General features: G+C 36.4%; 1 protein-coding gene across 1 annotated transcript in view; it reads right to left on the bottom strand.

Annotated features, from left to right (window-relative positions):
• si:dkey-205h23.1 (AT-rich interactive domain-containing protein 3B) overlaps window positions 1-24,904 on the bottom strand; it is a 50,972-nt gene that overhangs the window by 24,108 nt on the left and 1,960 nt on the right. Inside the window, exon 2 of the mRNA XM_067390670.1 lies at window positions 22,396-22,971. Coding sequence (XP_067246771.1) covers window positions 22,396-22,971 — 576 coding nt within the window. The remainder of the gene's footprint in view (window positions 1-22,395; window positions 22,972-24,904) is intronic.

Below are 24,904 nucleotides of genomic sequence, written 5' to 3'. Positions count from 1 at the left end.
TAGAGCATGACGCTTGCAACGCCAATATCAAGGGTTTGATTTCCAGGGAATTCATTAACTTAAATGCAATGCAAGTCGCTTTGTATTAGAGTGTCTGCAAAATGCATAAACGTAATCAGTCGATCAATAAGGGGAAAATGCTGAGAGGGTTGAGAAGAAAAGCTCAATTATGAGTGTTTAGTTGAGCATTGAAAAAACCCCAAACAGCATGTGTGGCTCTGGAAACCCCCTTTTCGGGGTAAAAAGTGAGTCAATCTTCAATCCACATCAAATAATTGGAACCACCCGGAATCATCTGCACAGAAAACAGACGTGTTTATCCGATAACGACTGTACGGGAATCACTCAATCACTCTAATCCCACTGAACGTGTGAACGAGAACATCAACAGAATGACTGCAGGAGCAAAACAAACACAAAGCATTTGTTCAGAAGATTCACTTCAGCTGAACAACATTCCTCTAAACCTCCCCCACCGACACACACACACACACACACACACACCAACTACTCATAAAAATAAAGGTCCCAAAAACTGGTGCCTTGACAGCATGAGGACGCACCTCCACGAGGCTGTAAAGCAGTCCTGTTATTCAGGTTTTAGATTCTGCATAAATATCCTGTTCATATCTGACCACTACACAATAGTAAACTGACAATGTGCCAAACTGATGGATCTCAACTTCAGGTATTTCAACGATCACTCAAACAATGTTTTCAGGTCATAAAGACACAGCCTTAGGCAGTTTTTCACCATCAGCGCTGGAACAGGTTCCTGAGAATCAAACATGAAGAACTCAAATCATAAAACCACAGGGTGAAGCATTGATGACAGTCATATTCCCTCAAGAGGCTTGTTCAAATGTTTAATCGATATCAGCACACGGTGTTGTGTTACACACTTCTGTGTATGTTCGTTGTTCTCCTGAATTTGCATCGAAACATCAGTGAAGCGCTCGCGTCTCATGAAGTCTTGTCAAACACGCTATATGGACGCATCGTACAAATAATGCTGCTCAATGCAACAATGACATTGTGTTTTTCTGAATTTGTAAATAAAACAAAGATTATTGGAGTAGATTTTACAAGAAAATAGTATTTCCTTCAAAATGTTACATTTGATTTAATGCGTTAATTGCTGACGTTTTGCACTCTTGAAAGATCTTTGTTTGCATTGATGATTCCATGAAGAACCTTTGACATCCATGGAACCACTGAAGCTTCTTTAGATTATTAAAAAATGTTCTTCACACTAAGAAATTATTATTTTTTTAAAAACTGATCACTGAAAGGTTTTTTGGGGAACCAAAAAATGCTGTTTTAATTTTGTTGATGAATAATTTTTGCAAATGACATTTTTTCACTAACAAAAAAAGAGATAATAGCTAAATACTATATAACTATGACGAAAATCTATTGACAATTTCGTGAACAAATAAAAATGAGATGAAAATGTTAGGGAGGGATGATTTGGGAATTGAGATGATACGCACATCTGAACAGTGACGTGCTGATCTTCCCGGCAGGACACAAGTTGGCATACGCGCTTGCATGTCTTATAAAAAGTTAGAAAATGTAAATGTCTGGGAGAAAGAGACAAGTGCATATGGATAAATCTGAAAAAGCACGAAAGAGAGCTCAATTAAGTTCGGTTTTCTTTGCGCACACAGAAAGCCGCCTCTCAGACAGCACACGAGTACTGAACTGAGCTCTCTGTTACATGTTTTTGCACTTGAACAGACAAATACACACAAAATTATGTCAAAATGAGTATTCATGTAAGCACAATGTAAACAGTTGGGAGAATATCCGATGTGTATCAGTGTATTAGATCCGTGCATTCAGTCTTAAAGTGACGGTAGCCTAATAAACCTGCAGCTGTCCGTCATTAATGTTAATCAAACAACAAAAGAAAGAGAAAATCACTCAATGTTCTTGAACTTTAATAGCTTTAAAAGAGGTGGTTGATTATGATTTCACTTTTTTAACTTTAGTTAGTGTGTAATGTTGCCGTTTGAGCATAAACAACATCTGCAAAGTTACGACGCTCAAAGTTCAATGCAAAGAGAGATATTTTCTTTTACAGAAATCACTTTTTAAGGACTACAACAAATGGCTGGAAGGGACTAAAATGAACTTCTCAGGTTAGTGACATCACAAACCCTAAAATTTACATAAACCCCGCCTCCAAGAACACACATCAAAGGGGGCGGGGCCATGTTGGGCTGCTTTAGAGAAGAGGAAGAGTTGTTGTAGTTGAGTGTTGTTGACATGCCATCATTTTACACTAAACGAACGCTGGATTTGCTCAAAAGATGAACATGACGACACATGTTAGTGGATGAGTTGAATCAACTCCACAGCAACTACATCAATTTATCCACTAACCATTCAGAAACGTCTAAAAGTTGTAAGTTCTTCCTGAGTCTCTCCATCAGTGTCGACTCCGGTTTGGGGAAACCAGAGACTTGTGAAAGGGGCATAAAAGGGTCCGCTTTAACGATCAGATGCACTAATAAGCATACAAATAATCACAGAAAATTAAGCAAAAACTTTCAATATGAAGTAATCTCCATTTTTGAAATGCATTACAGGATTAAAGTTTCAGCAAAACAAGGCATTTTAGAAGACATAATTAACTTCATGCGATGCCCTAAAATGCTGCCTATGTAGGCAGCTCACTAGATTTTAGAACACAGCCCATGATAAGAACGTGAAAGCAAAACATATTACTGCATTAAACAACAATAAAACAAAGAATAATCCGCATCCTGACACACACGTGCATGACTTGACATCTGCTTTTAAGTTTGGAGGAAGTGGGTTGTAGTGTGCACTGCAGACGCAGCCCGTTTATTAGCAGCAGTAGTTATCAGCTCATTCATTTAATACCACAATTACTGAGTTGAGTCATAGATGAATATCACTAACAGAACTGTGAATACTGTTTACACCACATCTTTGTTTACCAGCGACAACCAGACAGACAAATTTGATTTTCTAAATGAATCTAATTTGACATAGAGATTACACCAACCCAACCCAAAAATCAAATAAGATAAACACAATTGATAAGCCAAATGAGGGTGTACTAATTTCCAAATAGTAAAACAGGGGAAGCCCAGAATTTGCATAACTAGTCTTGAAACGGGATCCGTTTGTGGCCAGATGTCTGCGGCCGGCGTTAAGCCTTCGGTTATTTCTGGTGAGGCGACTGTTGATTTCACGACACATACGGCACGCGGTGAAGCGTCAGATATTTCACCTCCCCTTCGCTGCAGGTAATTCAACACAACAACAACGACACTAGAATCTACAGTCTTCCACCTTTCAGTTTTCTGTTAGAGGGATTCAAGAAATTGACTAGATAAAACATTTAAAAAATATATTATATAGAGGTTGTTGTGATGGATCATTTTACATTGCCAAAGACTGGAAAAGAAAAAGAAAAAAGAAGCGGTTCAGAAGTGAATAACAACATTACGAACTATGATAAAGAAAGAAAGAAAGAAAGAAAGAAAGAAAGAAAGAAAGAAAGAAAGAAAGAAAGAAAGAAAGAAAGAAAGAAAGAAAGAAAGAAAGAAAGAAAGAAATGTAAAAAAAAGCAAAAGTAAGAAAAAGAAAAAGAAAGAAATTATCGGAAACATTTAGTTCTTTTGAAACAATGGTTGTGATATATATATATATATATATATATATATATCGTGATATATATATGTTCGTTTGAACTTTCTATTCAAAGAGTCCTGAAAAAAAAAATATTGTACACAAATATTTTGTACAATTGTAAACAATAAATGTTTCTTGAGCAGCAGATCATCATATTAGAATGATTTCTGAAGGATCAAGTGACACTGAAGACTGGAGTAATGATGCTGAAAATTCAGCTTTGATCACAGGAATAAATTACTTTGTCAAATATATTCAAATAGAAAACAATTATTTTAAATTGTAAAAATATTTCAAAATATTATTACGTTTTTTATTTTATTTTTAATTAAATAAATGTAGCCTTGGTGAGCAGACGAAACTTCTTTTAAAAACATTAAAAATCTTACAGATCCCAAACTTTTGAACGGTAGTGTGTGTATATATATATATATATATATATATATATATATATATATATATATATATATATATATATATATATATATATATATATATATATATATATATATATATATATTATATATATACACAAACCAATACAATTTTTATTTATTGCTATGATACTATGATAGTATTTTTGATAGTATTTTTTGTTTTATATTTTTTTAAACATATAAAACAGGGAATTTGTCTAAACAAGCTTTTATCTGTATATTTCACGTGCGGTTCATTATCTGTAGGCGAGGTTCTAGTGATTCTCTACATTTCACTCCGTCTGTTGAGTGACGGATTACATGACATCTGCTGCACGGTCACGGCAAAACCCTGAGCAAACATATGCAGAATAAGAGTGATCGCATGATTGAACTCTAAAGCTCTTGCACTGGTGTGCGTCACATATGCATCGCTCTTATTTGCCTGTTAAATTGTTGTTCAAATCTCCAACATTCAAACATCATCCTAAGCTTGAAGCACGAATGCTCAAAGATGACAGACAACGAGGATGAGACCACCAACAGCTGGAGGAACCTGCTGATCCGGCCGCGCGTCTAAAGAAATAACATCAACTACTGAAACACTGATCACTCGCTCCAAACAAACACTTACATGACTAACACACAACAGGCTTCAGAAAACACACGTGCTTCTGCTGTAAACTCAGACTAAATGTAACATTTCTAAAATGTAACAATGTTTCTGATGAATCAAAAGAATTTAATGTTTCTAAAAGTTCAAATTAATTGTAATTAAATGTTTTGATGATTCCAAAAAAATAAATGATTCTGATGATTCAAAAGAATTAAATATTTGTCGATTCAAAAGTACTAAATGTTTCTGATGATTCAAAAGAATTAAGTTTCTGATAATTCAAAAGAACTAAATGTTTCTGATGATTCAAAAGAATTAAATATTTGTTGATTCAAAAGAACTAAACGTTTCTGATGATTCAAAAGAATTAAATATTTGTTGATTCAAAAGATCTAAATCTTTCTGATGATTCAAAAGAATTAAGTTTGTGATGATTCAAAAGAACTAAATGATTCTGATGATTCAAAAGAATTAAATATTTGTCGATTCAAAAGATCTAAATCTTTCTGATGATTCAAAAGAACTAAATATTTGTTGATTCAAAAGAACTAAATGTTTCTGATGATTCAAAAGAACTAAATATTTGTCGATTCAAAAGAACTAAATGTTTCTGATGATTCAAAAGAATTAAGTTTCTGATGATTCAAAAGAACTAAATATTTGTCAATTCAAAAGAACTAAATGTTTCTGATGATTCAAAAGAACTAAATGATTCTGATGATTCAAAAGAACTAAATATTTGTCGATTCAAAATAACTAAATGTTTCTGATGATTCAAAAGAATTAAGTTTCTGATGATTCAAAAGAACTAAATGATTCTGATGATTCAAAATAACTTAATATTTGTTGATTCAAAAGAACTAAATGTTTCTGATGATTCAAAAGAATTAAATATTTGTCGATTCAAAAGAACTAAATGTGTCTGATGATTCAAAAGAACTAAATGTTTCTGATGATTCAAAATAACTTAATATTTGATGATTCAAAAGAACTAAATGTTTGTCGATTCAAAAGAATTAAATATTTGTCGATTCAAAAGAACTAAATGTTTCTGATGATTCAAAAGATCTAAATGATTCTGATGATTCAAAATAACTAAATATTTGTCGATTCAAAAGAACTAAATGTTTGTCGATTCAAAAGAATTAAATATTTGTCGATTCAAAAGAATTAAATATTTGTCGATTCAAAAGAACTAAATGTTTCTGATGATTCAAAAGATCTAAATGATTCTGATGATTCAAAAGAACTAAATGTTTCTGATGATTCAAAAGAACTAAATGTTTCTGATGATTCAAAAGAATCAAATATTTGTCGATTCAAAAGAACTACTTATTTGTTGATTCAAAAGAAGTAAATATATCTGATGATTCAAAATAACAAAGTTCAGTTGATTCAAAACCTCAATAATTGCTTCAACAAGAATCATGCAAGATAAATAAAAGTATAAAGTAATGAAATAATGAGGAAATCAAAGAGCAAATCAGACGCTTGATGGCATCTCACATACACTAAGAAAGAGCGTCGCGCTGCCCTCGGGTTCTGTTACTATGAGTTTGTAAGTCATAATCAAGTGATGTCCAAATCTCTCTTTGACAAACAGCCAGAACAACCAAATGAAAAGCAAATGAAGCTGACAGACGTGTAATCGAGGCAGTCTGAGTCACGCCATCATCTAATGTAATGAAGTGGAGCATTACTGTTACGCAATATTCAAAACAAACGCAATCAATCAGATCCACGGGCTCAGAGAATCAGTTCTCAGAGGATAATGACGTCCAGCACACCTCTGTGTGTCTCTGAATGAGTCGGTCTGGGATTGGGAAGGTAGTTTTGGCAGGAATCCACTCTTGGCACGTGTTAAAGTGCCGGCCGTGCAGCACTTGCATCAGAGCAGAGAGTGAAATAAAACACTGATTCTCACCGCAGTGTGTGGCCTCGAGCCAGCCGCACCTCAGCCACTGATCTGGACCCGCGCCAAACCAACACCAGAGAAACTACAATCACTGCGGCTCGCTCACACCGCTCAGTTCAGACGCTCGAGTTCACTCACACACAACTGCTGAACGCTGCCACACGCCAGCAGCCAATCCCATCATGCACTTCACTGAGAGTTGGTTGAACTTCTAAAACTTTAATGCAAATTAATAGGCATGAAGATAATCAGATATTATAAACATTAACATCATGATTTTCTGTAAAGCGGCTTTGAAATGTGTACAGTGAAAAGAGCTTTACAAATACATTCTGTTTCAATTAATATGAATTTAATGAATCTAATCATTGAAAATATCATACTGGAAAATGGTTATTTTAATGCTCTGGCATAGAAACGTTTTTAAAACTCACAAGTAAAAGCTCAAAATCAAAACTATATAAAATAGATTCTGTTTTCTGCTGATTTATTTACAAACCCGATACCAAAAAAGTTGGGACACTGTACAAATTGTGAATAAAAAAGGAATGCAATAATTTACAAATCCCATAAACTTATATTTTATTCACAATAGAATATAGATAACATATCAAATGTTGAAAGTGAGACATTTTGAAATGTCAAATGACAAATATTGGCTCATTTTGGATTTCATGAGAGCTACACATTCCAAAAAAGTTGGGACAGGTTGCAATAAGAGGCCGGAAAAGTTAAATGTACATATAAGGAACAGCTGGAGGACCAATTTGCAACTTATTAGGTCAATTGGCAACATGATTGGGTATAAAAAGAGCCTCTTAGAGTGGCAGTGTCTCTCAGAAGTCAAGATGGGCAGAGGATCACCAATTCCCCCAATGCTGTGGCCAAAAATAGTGGAGCAATATCAGAAAGAGATTTTTCAGAGAAAAATTGCAAAGAGTTTGAAGTTATCATCATCTACAGTGCATAATATCATCCAAAGATTCTGAGAATCTGGAACAATCTCTGTGCGTAAGGGTCAAGGCCGGAAAACCATACTGGATGCCCGTGATCTTCGGGCCCTTAGACGGCACTGCATCACATACAGGAATGCTACTGTAATGGAAATCACAACATGGGCTCAGGAATACTCGGTTAAATACACAAATTGTCGGTGAACACAATCCACCGTGCCATTCGCCGCTGCCGGCTAAAACTCTATAGGCCAAAAAGGAAGCCATATCTAAACATGATCCAGAAGCGCAGGAGTTTTCTCTGGGCCAAGGCTCATTTAAAATGGACTGTGGCAAAGTGGAAAACTGTTCTGTGGTCAGACGAATCAAAATTTGAATATATCTAAATATTCGGAATTTAACTGCGATGTTCAATTTCTAAATATTCGGAATTCAACTGCGATGTTCAATTTCTAAATATTCAGAATTCAACTGCGATGTTCAATTTCTAAATATTCGGAATTCAACTGCCATGATCAATATCTAAATATTCGGAATTCAACTGCGATGTTCAATATGTAAATATTCAGAATTCAACTGCGATGTTCAATATCTAAATATTCAGAATTCAACTGCGATGTTCAATATGTAAATATTCGGAATTCAACTGCGATGTTCAATATGTAAATATTCGGTATTCAACTGCGATGTTCAATATCTAAATATTCAGAATTCAACTGCGATTTTCAATATCTAAATATTCGGAATTCAACTGCGATGTTCAATTTCTAAATATTCGGAATTCAACTGCGATGTTCAATTTCTAAATATTCGGAATTCAACTGCCATGATCAATTTCTAAATATTCGGAATTCAACTGCGATGTTCAATTTCTAAATATTCAGAATTCAACTGCGATGTTCAATTTCTAAATATTCGGAATTCAACTGCCATGATCAATATCTAAATATTCGGAATTCAACTGCGATGTTCAATATGTAAATATTCAGAATTCAACTGCGATGTTCAATATCTAAATATTCAGAATTCAACTGCGATGTTCAATATGTAAATATTCGGAATTCAACTGCGATGTTCAATATGTAAATATTCGGTATTCAACTGCGATGTTCAATATCTAAATATTCAGAATTCAACTGCGATGTTCAATATCTAAATATTCGGAATTCAACTGCGATGTTCAATTTCTAAATATTCGGAATTCAACTGCCATGATCAATTTCTAAATATTCGGAATTCAACTGCAATGTTCAATATCTAAATATTCGGAATTCAACTGCAATGTTCAATATCTAAATATTCGGAATTCAACTGCGATGTTCAATATCTAAATATTCGGAATTCAACTGCGATGTTCAATTTCTAAATATTCGGAATTCAACTGCGATGTTCAATATCTAAATATTCGGAATTCAACTGCGATGTTCAATTTCTAAATATTCAGAATTCAACTGCGATGTTCAATTTCTAAATATTCAGAATTCAACTGCCATGTTCAATATCTAAATATTCGGAATTCAACTGCGATGTTCAATTTCTAAATATTCGGAATTCAACTGCGATGTTCAATATCTAAATATTCGGAATTCAACTGCGATGTTCAATATCTAAATATTCGGAATTCAACTGCGATGTTCAATTTCTAAATATTCAGAATTCAACTGCGATGTTCAATTTCTAAATATTCAGAATTCAACTGCCATGTTCAATATCTAAATATTCAGAATTCAACTGCGATGTTCAATTTCTAAATATTCGGAATTCAACTGCGATGTTCAATATCTAAATATTCAGAATTCAACTGCGATGTTCAATTTCTAAATATTCAGAATTCAACTGCCATGTTCAATTTCTAAATATTCGGAATTCAACTGCGATGTTCAATTTCGAAATATTTAAATTTCAATTGCATGTTTAATATCTAACCAGGTAAACAAGCAGCAAACCAGCTGCTCTAAATAGTTCTGCAACAATCACTAACAGTGACTCTCTCTCTCTGTGTGTGTGTGTGTCTGTGTGTGACTGATCATATTACCACCATCATCAGTATCTTTTCCCACATTGGGGATCATGTGATTTCATTCTTCAGGGTTGATTCACCAAATAATATGTCAACCATAACAAACAGACATAATTTACATCAGACTTTGAGCTTTAGATACGAAGGCCAAAACGGCAGCAAAGTATTGTTAAAGCTTTAGTTATCTTTTAAGTGCCCCTATTATGCTATATAAAGGTTTGGAGTCTCATTTTACATGCATCAAAGGTCAAAAAACACTTTCATTTTCTCATAATATCCACTGCAGCATCAGCTCTTTTCTCCCAGTGTCTGAAACGGTTCGTTCAAAGATTCGGTCTCTCTAAACCCCGCCTTTCTGAGAGCTGCTCTGCTGTGATTGGTCAGATGGCCCAGTCTGTTGTGATTGGTCGGATACCAAATGCTCATTCTCATATCTGAATCTCAGCTCTTGATTCACAGTGATACGAACAGTAACGATGGCGGTGGTTTTACCGTATCAAACTCATCAATTTGCTTTGGCAGCAGAAAACAGCGTCTTCTCGAACAACACGAACCAAACTCTTCCGGTCTCAGATACAACTACAGCGATTGAGGGCGGGGCAAAGAGACGCTGTTCAGCCAATAAAGCCCAGAGGCGGGCATTATGCAAATTAGTTACAAACCTACACACTGAATTACTGACGACTCATTTCAGCAGTTCAGAATCAATTCTTTCTTTTAGGAGAAAAACTTTATTGGTTGTGCACTTTGATCATCTTTAAAACTATTATATTAAACACTACATGAAAGGTGTGGTAATATCTGAAAAAGCATAATAGAGGCACTTAAATGCAGGGCTGCTGGTTTGTAAAGGCAAGCATCTGTATTTCTATTTCTCAGAGTAGAAAGCAGAACTCATTATCACAATCATCCCTCACCGTTGCACTCGTGCAGCACTGTGCAGGTGCAGGCGGTGTTGCGCACCTAATTTTTCTTCAGAAAAATCTAGATTAGATAAAAATCTAGTTTATGATCTTTTCTTTTCCCTCACGCCAAAGGTTTTTGCAGTCACTCATTCGATCATTCACACATTCAACACGGCACAAGGCAAAGCAAACATCTGCAAGAGGTCAAGCCGACATTACAGGCAGGTTTCTGCACATCTGAGCGAGACGATATGATGTGCATCTCAATAATTCTGTCTCAACACAGTAAAACATGTTCAAAACAATTTTGTTTACATTAGTATGATGCTAGCTGCTTCTGTGCATTGAACTAAATCTAAATCTGCACTGTCACATGTCATCGTTTTTATGTGTGATCTTCGAGCCAAACTGAACAAAAATGGCCTCAAATTCAAGATAAGGGGGGGAAAATGCCTGTTCACAATTAAACACACAGACAAAAAATATATTACATATAAATTATTCATTATAAATAATATATAAATATGCAATTACAGTGAAATTGAGTGAAAACGAAAGAAAAGTATTGATTGTGGCATTACATTTAGATCTGTTTGCATGTTTCTGTTGAGCTTATGAATGCATTGGCCAATCAGAGGCGTTTCGATTAGTCACCGCTGAAAATTTATATTTTAATGCATAAAAAGCAATAAACGTTTCTCAGCTTGTTTTTTCTGTGTAGAATATGTTTCCAAACGTCTATGTATTCTTTTAATAATCTTTATTATTCGTGTCAAATCAACCAAATTTCGGAATCTTCCCCGCCTCAAATGTTTGATTTTGTCATTTTTTTGTGTATAAAGATAAACATAAATGGTGATGAAACCCCAAATATTAAATGTCACAGATGAACATTTACTGAGTAATCCAGTATTTTGTAGAGGGGGTCAAAATGACAATTTTTACCTGATATTTGGAGCCAATTTAGAAGGGTGTAAAAATGACTTTATAAAGATGTCGGCATCATAATTTTAAAGTTAATAGTAAAATCTGTTGACTTTATCAATCGTTGTTTCATTTTATGCAAACAGCGACAGTTCAAAAATGGCAAAAAAGCACTTCTTGTGTTTTGTGCCTCAAGTTTGCATGCCTGTAATTCAAGAAGTATTAAAGCTATCTTAAAATCTTTTCAGACTCTGGTTCCAAACAAACTTTTCTTTTCATATCTTTATTTTAAAGGCCCTCGATGGTTCAATCCCAGAGATATGGAGATCCTAATGTGGCTCCACGAGTAACAAAAATAAACATAAATGCCATGTCTGATGCAGCTTCTGATACATCTTTGCAGTGTAAAGATGGATTTTGTTAATTAAATTATATTGGTATCAATCTATGGAAGTTTGTTTGCACTACACAATTTTTCCCCCTTGCAATTGCAAAATTTTTCTTTTTTGTCAGAATTGAGAGATAAAAAGTTTTATCAAAAACCAGCTTCCATTGTATTCTGATTGATTGACTGATTGAATTCATTGGTTAAATGTAAGTATTTGACAACACAAAAACAAGCTAATTATACAAATTGCCCTTATAAAGGTAAAAAATGCTCCTGGAAGTCATTTCCTTTAAATCAGATATTGCCCGGTTCCTTCTTTTGATGTGCATCTGTGGGATTTTTTTTTTTTTTTTACTGTAACAGTGTCAGAAATCGTCTCTCTCCTGCTCATCTTACTCTAGCTTTTATTGACATGCAGTGACATAAAACAGAAGGAGTGGCGATTCTCCGATGGGAATCTGTCATGTTTGAGGACTTGACTCTGTAATTCCGTTTGGAATGTTTCCTTTGGGTGGGGCGACACTTCCAGTGACCCTCCCCCACCTTCACCGGCTCTATTTCTGGATCAGCGGAATCTTCAACACTGGACTGTGAGAGCCTGGATTCTACAAGCACACCCTAAACACACACATATACGCGCACACACATGCATCATAAACACTCACACACATACTTTGCTAATGGTAACATTCATGCAGAAATGGATGAATTTTGCAGAAATGTGCTGTACACAACAGATCTTTCATTGTTGAATGAACAGAAGCAAGTTTTTTTTAAAAAAACAAACAAAAGTGAATTAAAATTAGCTCGTTTTTAATTGCAAGTTACTCAAAATGCATTAAGACAAGGTCAAATAACAGTAGCATAATTACGCCCATTGTTCCACACACCATTTTAACAGTATAAAGAGCGACTGTGCAGTATGCAGTGTGCTAGTGATCCATTCTGAACACAGCAAGAACGTCTACAGCGCTGAGAGAGACCTGCACAAACACACCCGTCAGAGGATTACGTTTAATGACGCAAACCTTGGGCCCACATAACATCAACCCACAATCCCTCAGTGTAGCACACAATTAAACAGCGTAAACACAGCGTTCAGCCCTGCCACAGGCTCTCGGGAGGATCAAACATTAACTCAAACTAAATCTATTAAAAACATTTTGGTTAACTGAAAGCTGAAATAACAAAATATAAACATTAGAAGAAAAAATTTGAAATGTGGCCTTGCCAATAAAATGAAATAAGTTTAAAAACTAAAATTATTAACTGGAAATAACTAAAACTAAACTAAAAGTAAAACAGAAATAACATAAATGAAACCTAAAAGCAAGTAACAAAAATAGTAAAAATTAAACTAATATGAAAGATGGAAATAGAAAAATAAAAGATAATTGAATATATTAATTTAAAATATATATATAATTAACAATGACAAAAAAAATTAACAATGACAAAAGCATGTAATAAAATAAAAAATTAATCTATAATGAACATAAAATATAAAAGCTAATTAAAAATTTCCACAGATTTTAACTTAAACTTCAGTTGCAGCCCTTAAATTTAAGTATAATCAACTTCATACAAGTCATTTCAATTTAAATTATATTAAACTGACTGAAAAATTAGGATGAATCTCATATAACAAAAAAGTTGAAATTGCTTAAATTATTTTGATTAGTTAAAGTAATGTAAAAACATAAGTTGCCACGACTTTCTGAAACTATAATATTATATAAATAATACTAACATAACTTTGCTGAGGAGCCAAACACAACACACAACATCTAAAAGATCTTTAAGGGCTTGTAGAGCTGCGTTATATATTAAATATTAACAGTATATTCAATATAATTTTGTTGGTGCTACAAAATGAGCAACACTGTGAATTTTGATGCCTTATAATTGCTTTTAATTGGCCATTAAGTTGCGTGAACATCAGCAATTGACTAGTTCATCACTCAAATATGTTTTAAACTGCCTGTTTATGTTTTAGTAAAAAATTAAAACATCAATATTGATAGCTGATTACTGTTAAATTGGTGCATATAAATATATATATATATATGGAGTTTTATTTATTTAACACCAAAACAATTTAATATTTAACACCCAAACATGTTTAGTCAAAATGATGGTTCCTTTGAATGAAAAATCTGTATATGCATCAAGAGTCACTGTCGCCTGCAAGGTATCCATCTAGAATGCCTGATCGACAGGGACGCTGAATAAATAATAGATCAGCTTTTAACTGTGGTATGTGCTTGAGACAGAACACAAAAGACGGACTGTAAATAAATGAAAAATATCAGTTAATTTGAAATAATAAACCTTTACAAAAACAATATCGGAGTATCCCAAAGTAAAATTCCTTTAACTTCGATTCACCTCACTTATGACTCCATCGGATCAACTAATGCAACCCAAAGCGCACGTGAGGATCTGCATTCATAATGCATGAGGCGTAAATGAGGCCAATCATTCCCTCAGTCAGCGCTTACACAATCCACATCGATCCGCGCTAGACTAGTCCACACCGATCACCCACTTCCACCCTGCGCAGGCGACGTGCCGATTAAATATGCACCAGCCTGAGCTCGAGGTGACGTAACTATATGAACTTTACAATAACCAGTGATGATATAATACAAGCAGTCTTCACTAGTGCATGTCAGGGTTTTTATTCATGCCAAAATGGTCAGATGCTGGTCTATATACTATCAATCATTAGCAGACCACAATTCTGATGTTTGCAACTGGAAGTACAATAAAAGAGCTGCATTTGCTCTACAATCACCATTGTGTGTGTTCATCTTCAGACTCTGGTTGGATGCATTCAGCCGGTGTTATTAAAACCCTATTAATCACTGTCGGATTAGGAGGGGGGGCAGGGAGAAAGACAAGTGTTAGACCGGCCCCTCTGGACCCCAGGGACGCACCGGAGGATTACCGGGGTCAGCTGGCCTGAACGTCCCACTGTGGCCCCCACAGATCGCTGACCCTCCCACCACAGCGAGCACACGACACCTTTGTCCAGCCCTTGTTTAACAATTATTTACTCTGTGTTGGACGGAGGGAGTGAGGTCAGTGCACATACATCACTGACTAAACCCCCACAACACATGCATTCGCACGAGTCATTAACCTCTCACACTTGTTGAATTGAATCTTTCACTGATTTTTGTTCAGCTGAAAGAAAATGGTTAATTTACTTGATTATTACACTGAAAACTGAACTTTTAGAAGAAAAGATTCTAAAACCTTAAAGGATTCGTCGGGCGTTTCATATGTAGAACCTTAAAGGGTTCCGTCAGGCGCTTCATATGTAGAACCTTAAAGGGTTTGTCAGGCGCTTCATGTGTAGAACCTTAAAGGATTCCGTCAGGCACTTCATGTGTAGAACCTTAAAGGGTTCCGTCAGGCGCTTCATGTGTAGAACCTTAAAGGGTTCGTCAGGCGCTTCATATGTAGAACCTTAAAGGGTTCCGTCAGGCGCTTCATATGTAGAACCTTAAAGGGTTCCGTCAGGCGCTTCATATGTAGAACCTTAAAGGGTTCCGTCAGGCGCTTCATATGTAGAACCTTAAAGGGTTCCGTCAGGCGCTTCGTATGTAGAACCTTAAAGGGTTCCGTCAGGCGCTTCGTATGTAGAACCTTAAAGGGTTCCGTCAGGCGCTTCATATGTAGAACCTTAAAGGGTTCCGTCAGGCGCTTCATATGTAGAACCTTAAAGGGTTCCGTCAGACGCTTCATATGTAGAACCTTAAAGGGTTCCGTCAGGCGCTTCGTATGTAGAACCTTAAAGGGTTCCGTCAGGGGCTTCGTATGTAGAACCTTAAAGGGTTCCGTCAGGCGCTTCGTATGTAGAACCTTAAAGGGTTCCGTCAGGCGCTTCATATGTAGAACCTTAAAGGGTTCGTCAGGCGCTTCATATGTAGAACCTTAAAGGATTCGTCAGGCGCTTCATATGTAGAACCTTAAAGGATTCGTCAGGCGCTTCATATGTAGAACCTTAAAGGGTTCCGTCAGGCGCTTCATATGTAGAACCTTAAAGGGTTCCGTCAGGCGCTTCATATGTAGAACCTTAAAGGATTCGTCAGGCGCTTCATATGTAGAACCTTAAAGGGTTCGTCAGGCGCTTCATATGTAGAACCTTAAAGGGTTCGTCAGGCGCTTCATATGTAGAACCTTAAAGGGTTCCGTCAGGCGCTTCATATGTAGAACCTTAAAGGGTTCGTCAGGCGCTTCGTATGTAGAACCTTAAAGGGTTCCGTCAGGCGCTTCATATGTAGAACCTTAAAGGGTTCGTCAGGCGCTTCGTATGTAGAACCTTAAAGGGTTCATCAGGCGCTTCGTATGTAGAACCTTAAAGGGTTCCGTCAGGCGCTTCGTATGTAGAACCTTAAAGGGTTCGTCAGGCGCTTCATATGTAGAACCTTAAAGGGTTCATCAGGCGCTTCGTATGTAGAACCTTAAAGGGTTCCGTCAGGCGCTTCGTATGTAGAACCTTAAAGGGTTCGTCAGGCGCTTCATATGTAGAACCTTAAAGGATTCGTCAGGCGCTTCATATGTAGAACCTTAAAGGATTCATCAGGCGCTTCATGTGTAGAACCTTAAAGGATTCGTCAGGCACTTCATATGTAGAACCTTAAAGGATTCGTCAGGCGCTTCATATGTAGAACCTTAAAGGGTTCGTCAGGCGCTTCATGTGTAGAACCTTAAAGGGTTCGTCAGGCGCTTCATGTGTAGAACCTTAAAGGGTTCGTCGGGCGCTTCATGTGTAGAACCTTAAAGGATTCGTCAGGCGCTTCATATGTAGAACCTTAAAGGGTTCGTCAGGCGCTTCATATGTAGAACCTTAAAGGGTTCGTCAGGCGCTTCATATGTAGAACCTTAAAGGGTTCGTCAGGCGCTTCATGTGTAGAACCTTAAAGGGTTCGTCAGGCGCTTCATGTGTAGAACCTTAAAGGATTCGTCAGGCGCTTCATATGTAGAACCTTAAAGGATTCGTCAGGCGCTTCATATGTAGAACCTTAAAGGATTCGTCAGGCACTTCATATGTAGAACCTTAAAGGATTCGTCAGGCGCTTCATATGTAGAACCTTAAAGGGTTCGTCAGGCGCTTCATGTGTAGAACCTTAAAGGGTTCGTCAGGCGCTTCATGTGTAGAACCTTAAAGGGTTCGTCGGGCGCTTCATGTGTAGAACCTTAAAGGATTCGTCAGGCGCTTCATATGTAGAACCTTAAAGGGTTCGTCAGGCGCTTCATATGTAGAACCTTAAAGGGTTCGTCAGGCGCTTCATATGTAGAACCTTAAAGGGTTCGTCAGGCGCTTCATGTGTAGAACCTTAAAGGGTTCGTCAGGCGCTTCATGTGTAGAACCTTAAAGGATTCGTCAGGCGCTTCATATGTAGAACCTTAAAGGGTTCGTCAGGCGCTTCATATGTAGAACCTTAAAGGATTCGTCAGGCGCTTCATATGTAGAACCTTAAAGGATTCGTCAGGCGCTTCATATGTAGAACCTTAAAGGGTTCGTCAGGCGTTTCATATGTAGAACCTTAAAGGGTTCGTCAGGCGCTTCATATGTAGAACCCTAAAGGGTTCGTCAGGCTCTTCATATGTAGAACCTTAAAGGATTCGTCAGGCGCTTCATATGTAGAACCTTGTAAGGGTTCGTCAGGCGCTTCATATGTAGAACCTTAAAGGGTTCGTCAGGCGCTTCATATGTAGAACCTTAAAGGGTTCGTCAGGCACTTCATATGTAGAACCTTAAAGGGTTCGTCAGGCGCTTCATATGTAGAACCTTAAAGGGTTCGTCAGGCGCTTCATATGTAGAACCTTAAAGGGTTCGTCAGGCGCTTCATATGTAGAACCTTAAAGGGTTCGTCAGGCGCTTCATATGTAGAACCTTGTAAGGGTTCGTCAGGCGCTTCATATGTAGAACCTTAAAGGATTCGTCAGGCGCTTTATATGTAGAACCTTAAAGGGTTCGTCAGGCGCTTCATATGTAGAACCTTAAAGGGTTCGTCAGGCTCTTCATATGTAGAACCTTAAAGGATTCGTCAGGCGCTTCATATGTAGAACCTTAAAGGATTCGTCGGGCGCTTCATGTGTAGAACCTTAAAGGGTTCGTCGGGTGCTTCATGTGTAGAACCTTAAAGGGTTCGTCAGGTGCTTCATATGTAGAACCTTAAAGGGTTCGTCAGGCGCTTCATATGTAGAACCTTAAAGGGTTCGTAAGGTGCTTCATATGTAGAACCTTAAAGGGTTCGTCAGGCGCTTCATATGTAGAACCTTAAAGGATTCGTCGGGCGCTTCATGTGTAGAACCTTAAAGGGTTCGTCAGGCGCTTCATATGTAGAACCTTAAAGGATTCGTCGGGCGCTTCATGTGTAGAACCTTAAAGGGTTCGTCAGGCGCTTCATATGTAGAACCTTAAAGGGTTCGTCAGGTGCTTCATATGTAGAACCTTAAAGGGTTCCGTCAGGCGCTTCATATGTAGAACCTTAAAGGGTTCGTCAGGCGCTTCATGTGTAGAACCTTAAAGGGTTCGTCAGGTGCTTCATGTGTAGAACCTTAAAGGGTTCCGTCAGGCGCTTCATGTGTAGAACCTTAAAGGGTTCGTCAGGCGCTTCATATGTAGAACCTTAAAGGGTTCGTCAGGTTCTTCATATGTAGAACCTTTTCCCATAACGGGATCATTTTATGTACTTAGTTTTAATTAATCTTTTTAATTCATTTTTTATATTTTGATTTAATTTTATGAATTAAACAGCTCATAAACATACTTTCTCACTAGAAAATTTGAAGTAATCCATGAAAAATAAAAGCATTAAGCGATCATTTAAGGCATTTCTCCTTATATAGAACCTTTTTGACATAAAGGGTTTTTCCACTGAATGTGACACGACACTGAAGACTGCAGAAATGATGCTGAAAATTCAGCTTTGAATCGCAGAAATAAAAAATATTTTAAAACATTCACATAGAAAACAATTATTTTACATTGTAAAAATATTTCAGTTTTTACTGTATTTTTGATCAAATAAATGCAGCCACACACACACACACACACATTTTATATATATATATATATATATATATATATATATATATATATATATATATATATATACATACATATACACACGCTATATGTATTTGTGTATATACTATATACACATCCACACACACACATTTCAGTCTTCTGATAGATCAATCAAGCATCTGAACATCTGAACACGACATGCTGTCTGTTCACCTCAGAAAGGAATTTACAGCAGCTGTCATTAAAACTCACAGAGATACCATTAAAACGAGAGAGCGCGTCGTCCCGCTGTCTCTGAACCTTCCCCCCTCAACCACGCAACCTGAAACTGCCGGCCATGAAGAGGTGTCATTATACACCGCTGGCCACACATAATGACAGGACACAAAGAGAGAGACGGACACATCTCTCAGCTCAATGACGCTCCCCTCCCCTCCTCTGACCATCTGTATTTCCTCTTCCTCTCAATGAAATGAGGATTTCATCACTGACAGTCTGATCAGGTTTTGTGAAATCATTAATGCTTTTTACCCTTCAGATAAGAAACATTGTCTCTGTTGCCTTCAAGTCAGAATGATGGTATCTAAGAGATCAGATGAGCAACATGTGCACCACTATAATGCCACAACCATGTCCTTCAAATGCTTCCTGAAGATTGTCTAGTGTGCAGATGCTGTTAATGTCAACATGCAACCATTTTCAGAGTGAATCAGAATATATTTACATTACATTTGACATTAATGCATTTAGCAGACTTGATTTTGTCCATTTTTTTCTTCAGAATAATATGCATTGAAGAATTTAAATCACAGATGCATGGAAAAAAGTTTTACGAGTTACTGTAGAATTTATTTTGCAAACTGTTAAATGCATATGGATCTGGCCAGAAGATACTACTCATTTAGTTGGTTTATGAGGCCACATGTTTGCGGAACAAAACTTCATTTCCTGTCCTTTTTATGTGGCTGCATGACAATGCATAACCAACACACTTAATGTGTGCCGTTTACTCTTTATTTTATGCACTTGTGCTAAAAACCCTCCCGTGTTTTGGAAAAAGCAAAATCGCTCAATGCATCAAATTCAATCAAAATCAGCTTGAAGCACACTGCATCGTAATTCGGACTTCCAAAATCATAAGTAGGACTTGAGTCTTTGTCTCTCTGTCCATTTCCACACTGCTGTTCTGTCTTGGGAAGGTAGAATGGACGTTGCCTCTATAAATAAGCAGCTACAGCCCTTTAATCACATCAGAGGCTCTTCATGTGGACAGATCGGCTGATTCATGCTCACAGCAAGATGTCAACAGATTCACATTCAGTCGACAGTCCACCTGAAGTCAAAACTGACTCGATTTACTGTCTATTCAATTCATGTTTCTGATCCTATTGTGATTGATTCAACAGTGCATGATATGCTGAAGAAAATAATAGATGGAATCAAGTCAAACATAATGCATAAATGTAAAATGTATTTATTCTGCTTTACTCTGAAATACGTCACATCATGGAAGCAAAATGAGTGCAAATGGCATTGCATGATGACATGCACACTAGAAATACTTCAACAAGCACTCAAAGAGTGCATTTTGGGACTGTGGAAGGGAAACATCAGAATACATTGCATTTGAAGTTCAGGTTTTAGATGCATGTCAGAGAATCACTTTCAGAAAACCTTCTGACGCAGCATTCCTATTAAAATCAATGCATTTTGAAGGAAACTTGCATTATGTTGCAGATCACACCTGCGCAGAGGCTACTGTGCAATTCGTAACACACACCCACTGCATGTGTGCACAAACACTCCCACGTGTTAACTGACAAAATTGGGCCAAATGTCTCTTTACACAGTCTGGACGCCGGCCAAAGTCGACTCAGCGTTTGGCAGGAGCGTAAGAGAACAAATAAGTCAAGCGAAGTGTCCGGCTCTGTGCCAGCGCACACGTGGTGAGCAGAACGGCAGCGGATCGGAGCAGATGTTTCTCCAGAGAGGCCGATACAGCCAAAACCAAACACAAACACGTGTGGAAAGGTGCGAAGAGGACGAGAGGGAGAAATCATGACCAAACCACCACGACGACAGACTGACTCATCAAACACTACTGCGCTTCCGAAACATTCAGCTGCTGCTCGAAAACAAACATAGAAATGATGTTCATTTGCTGTTGAATATGAATAATGCTGGCTTCTACAGAAGAGGATTAGGGACAAGTAATAACACAAAAAAAAAAAAAAAAAAATTGTTAAATGAAGAAAAAAAAAAGTCAAAATAAAATGTCAAGAATAAACTCATTAAATTGAGAATAAAGTCATTGTGTGCCGAGAAAAAACTCGATACATTTTGAGAAAAAAAGATTAAATAAAATGCTGAGAATAAAATCATTACATTTTGAGAATAAAGCCATCGAGTTGAGAAAAAACTCATTAAATTGAAAAAAGTCTAAATAAATTCTCAAAATGTAATGATTTTATTCTCAACATTTTATTTAGACTTTTTTCTTGAAATAACTTTATTCTCAAAATGTAATGTTTATTCTAAACATTTTACTTTGAGAAAAAGTCTAAATAAAATGTTGAGAATAAAATCATTAAATTTCGAGAATAAATTAATTGTGTTAAGAAAAAAACTTAAATATCTAATACAATATCGAAATACAACATTCAGAATAAAATCATAAAATTTTGAAAATAAAGTCGTTGTTTTGAGAAAAAACTCGTTAAATTTTGAGAAAAAAAGTAAAAAAAAAAAAGGCGAAATACAACGTTTCAAGAATAAAGACGTTGTTTTGAGAAAAAACTTGTTAAATTTCAAGAAAAAAGTTTAAATAAGATGTCGAGAATAAAATAATTGAATTTTGGGAATAAAATCATTGTGTTTCGAGAAAAATGCGTTAAATTTTGAGAAAAAAGTTTAAATAAATGTTGAGAATAAAATCATTACATTTCAAGAATAAAGTCGTTGTTTCAAGAAAAAACTAGTTACATTTCGAGAAAAAAAGTCTAAATATAATATCCCAAGTTTTCTTTCGAAAAACAACAACTTTATTCGCGAAATTTAATGACTTTATTCTCAACATTGTATTTCGACTTTTATGTCTAGAAATTTTAATCTTGCATTATAATGACTTTAATCTTGATATGGTTTAATTTTCTTTTATTATTGCTTGGCCCTGATCCTCTTCCGTAGGGTTCACATCGAGTTTCAAACCAGCAAAAATGTTACAAAAGCTTCGTCATGTAAAATCAACCAAAGTGGCATAAAGATTCAGTTTAATATACTATGAATAGTAGTCAACAGTTATTTCAAACATTATTGCATTTAACAAATAATTAAGAATTTGAGGATATTTTCCCTTCTGGCCCCAGTGGCTGATATTTGTTCTTGTTTTAAGCACAAACTCACTTCATTTCAATACATTTTTTAGCTTAATATTCTGAAGTAAATGTATCTTGATTTAAGAATGTTTCGATGTTTTTACTGCAAATCAAATCATAAATACTGATGAAGATCATCATTGTCAAGATAACACACGCTCTCTTACCGCTTTAAAATGATCGTCGTAGCTCCAATCCGCTTGGCCGTTAGGAGAAGACGCCGATGGCCGGCCGACGGGCGAGAGATCGTCCTCAGGTTCCTGTTTGACCCTGACGGCGGGCGACGGGGCTCTTTTGCTGGGGTCCGAGAAGCTCGCGATGGGGCGTCCGGGCAGACGTACGGCTCCCTGCTGCAGCGCCAGCGTCTGCTTCCTGAGGAACTCCAGCCCGGACGGCGGCCTGTCGTCTTCCTCACTGCCTTCATCGCCCTCCATCATCTCATTATCATCATCATCATCATCATCATCATCCGAATCCCGGCCTCGCTCCTCCTCGTCCTCGTGTTCGGAGTCCATGCTGCTCTGATTGGAGACCAGAGACAGCTGTCCGCCGCTCATGAATCCAGCCCCAGAAGCCCTTGCGGCGACCAGAATGGCCTGCTGCGCCGCGACCTGCTGCGCGTACATGATGTGAGCTTCGCGCAGCCTCCGCTCCTTGTGCTCCATCTCCAGACGCGCCTGCTGCTGCCGCTGCAGCTGCTCCATCATGGCCTCCAGCTTCAAGCCACCCGCCAGCCCGGCCTCCTGAGACACAGAGACAAACACTCACATGAAAGCTTGAAACGCGTAACTCAGCGCGCATTTCTCTCGATTCAAGCTGCAAATGTTTTGCAAACACAAGCATGTTTTGGGGTCAGTTCGCAGAATCTCACCTTCATTGATCATGTGCACGCATCTTTGTTTTGCAAACATGAGCATTTGTCTGTTGTTGCAAATTCTGCTGATGTCGCCAAGTCAGAGTTGCACCCTCATAATGAGATTTAGGCATGTAAACACTATAATTTGATCAAATTAATGAATTAAGCTCATAATTGTTGCAACTGTAATCCTTGTAAAACTGATTTAAACACTTTAAAGAATTAGTTTATTTCAGAATTAAAATTTCCTGATAATTTTCTCACCCTCATGTCAGCCAAGATGTTTTTATCTTTCTTTCTTCAGTGGAAAAGAAATGAAGGTTTTTGAGGAAAACATTCCAGGATTTTTCTCCTTATAGTTGAAAATGTCAGTTTCAGTGCAGCTTCAAAGAGCTCTACATGATCCCAGACGAGGAATAAGAGTCTCATCTAGAGAAACCATCGGACATTTACTAAAAACAATTAAATTTATATACTTTTTAAGCACAAATGCTCATCTTGCACTGCTCTGTGATGCTCCACGCATGACGTCATCATGTTGGAAAGGTCATGCATGACTATATGGAGAAAAAATCCTCAAAAACCATCATTACTTTTCAACTGAAGAAAGAAAGACATGAACATCTTGGATGACATTGAGGCGAGTAAATTATCAGGACATTTGAATTCTGAACTGAACTCATAATCATAGTACATCATGGCATATGCTGATTTTAATTGCAATAAACAGCCATTTAAACACTTTAATCCCATCTATTCCACTCTGTGCATGTGCATTTTTAGGGTGTTGAAGTTCATCTAGACAACATTGCACAAAATGAATATAATTCATTATAGCTGATTGATGGTTAAAGACATTGAAATGGAGACTAAAAGAGAATTAAATCATTACATTTTGAGAATAAAGTTGTTGAGTTGAGAAAAAAATGGTTAAATTTCAAGAAAAAGTCTAAATAAAATATTATTTAGAATTTTGAGAATAAAGCCATTGTGTTTCAAGAAAAAACGTGTTAAATATCTAGAAAAAAAGATGAAAAACAATTCATTACATTTCGAGAATAAAGTCATTATGTTTCTAGAAAAAACTTGATAAATATCGAGAATATATCAAAAAAATAAAATATCACGAGTTAACTTTATTTTCGAAATTTAATGAGTTCATTCTCAACATTGTATTTCGACTTTTATTTCTAGAAATGTAATGAGTTAAATCTTTGATTATAATGACTTTAAACTTGAGATGGTTTAATTTTTTTATTATTGCTTGGCCTTAATCCTCAAAGTAGCATAAAGTTTCAGTTTAATATACTATAAATAGTAGTTAAAATTTATTTAAAACATTATTGCATTTAACAAATAATTAAGAATTTGAGGATATAAACTCAGTAGTTCTGAAACATCATGAATGATCAGAAAAGTAAACATTGCACAAAATGAATATAATGCAGTATAGCCTATTGATGGTTAAAGACACTGAAATGGAGACATTTTCGGTAAAAATAACCACAATTCTTAGAGAATAATCAGAATAATTACACGAGAGACATCTTACTGCGATTGAGGCTCTAAAATGGATTCAGGGTGAAAATTTCTCTGATAATAAAATATGTTTAAGAAAGATCATGAAGATCATAGCGATGGATCTTCAATTATTAAAGAATTATACTGCGATTATTGAAAATAAAGATGCAACTTAGAAGCAGTTAGAACGTAAATTAGAATTAAAATGCACTGACAAAGATCAAATCAGCAATAAATATATGTTTCCGATGCATTGTTAAAAATGCAACTTCTCTTTTTTTATAGTGGGCTGATAAATT

The sequence above is a fragment of the Chanodichthys erythropterus genome, chromosome 7 (assembly GCF_024489055.1).
Source record: "Chanodichthys erythropterus isolate Z2021 chromosome 7, ASM2448905v1, whole genome shotgun sequence".
In the NCBI taxonomy this organism is placed as follows: domain Eukaryota; kingdom Metazoa; phylum Chordata; class Actinopteri; order Cypriniformes; family Xenocyprididae; genus Chanodichthys; species Chanodichthys erythropterus.
Note: the sequence above shows the minus strand (reverse complement) of the source record. Positions and strands in the feature narration are given on the sequence as shown.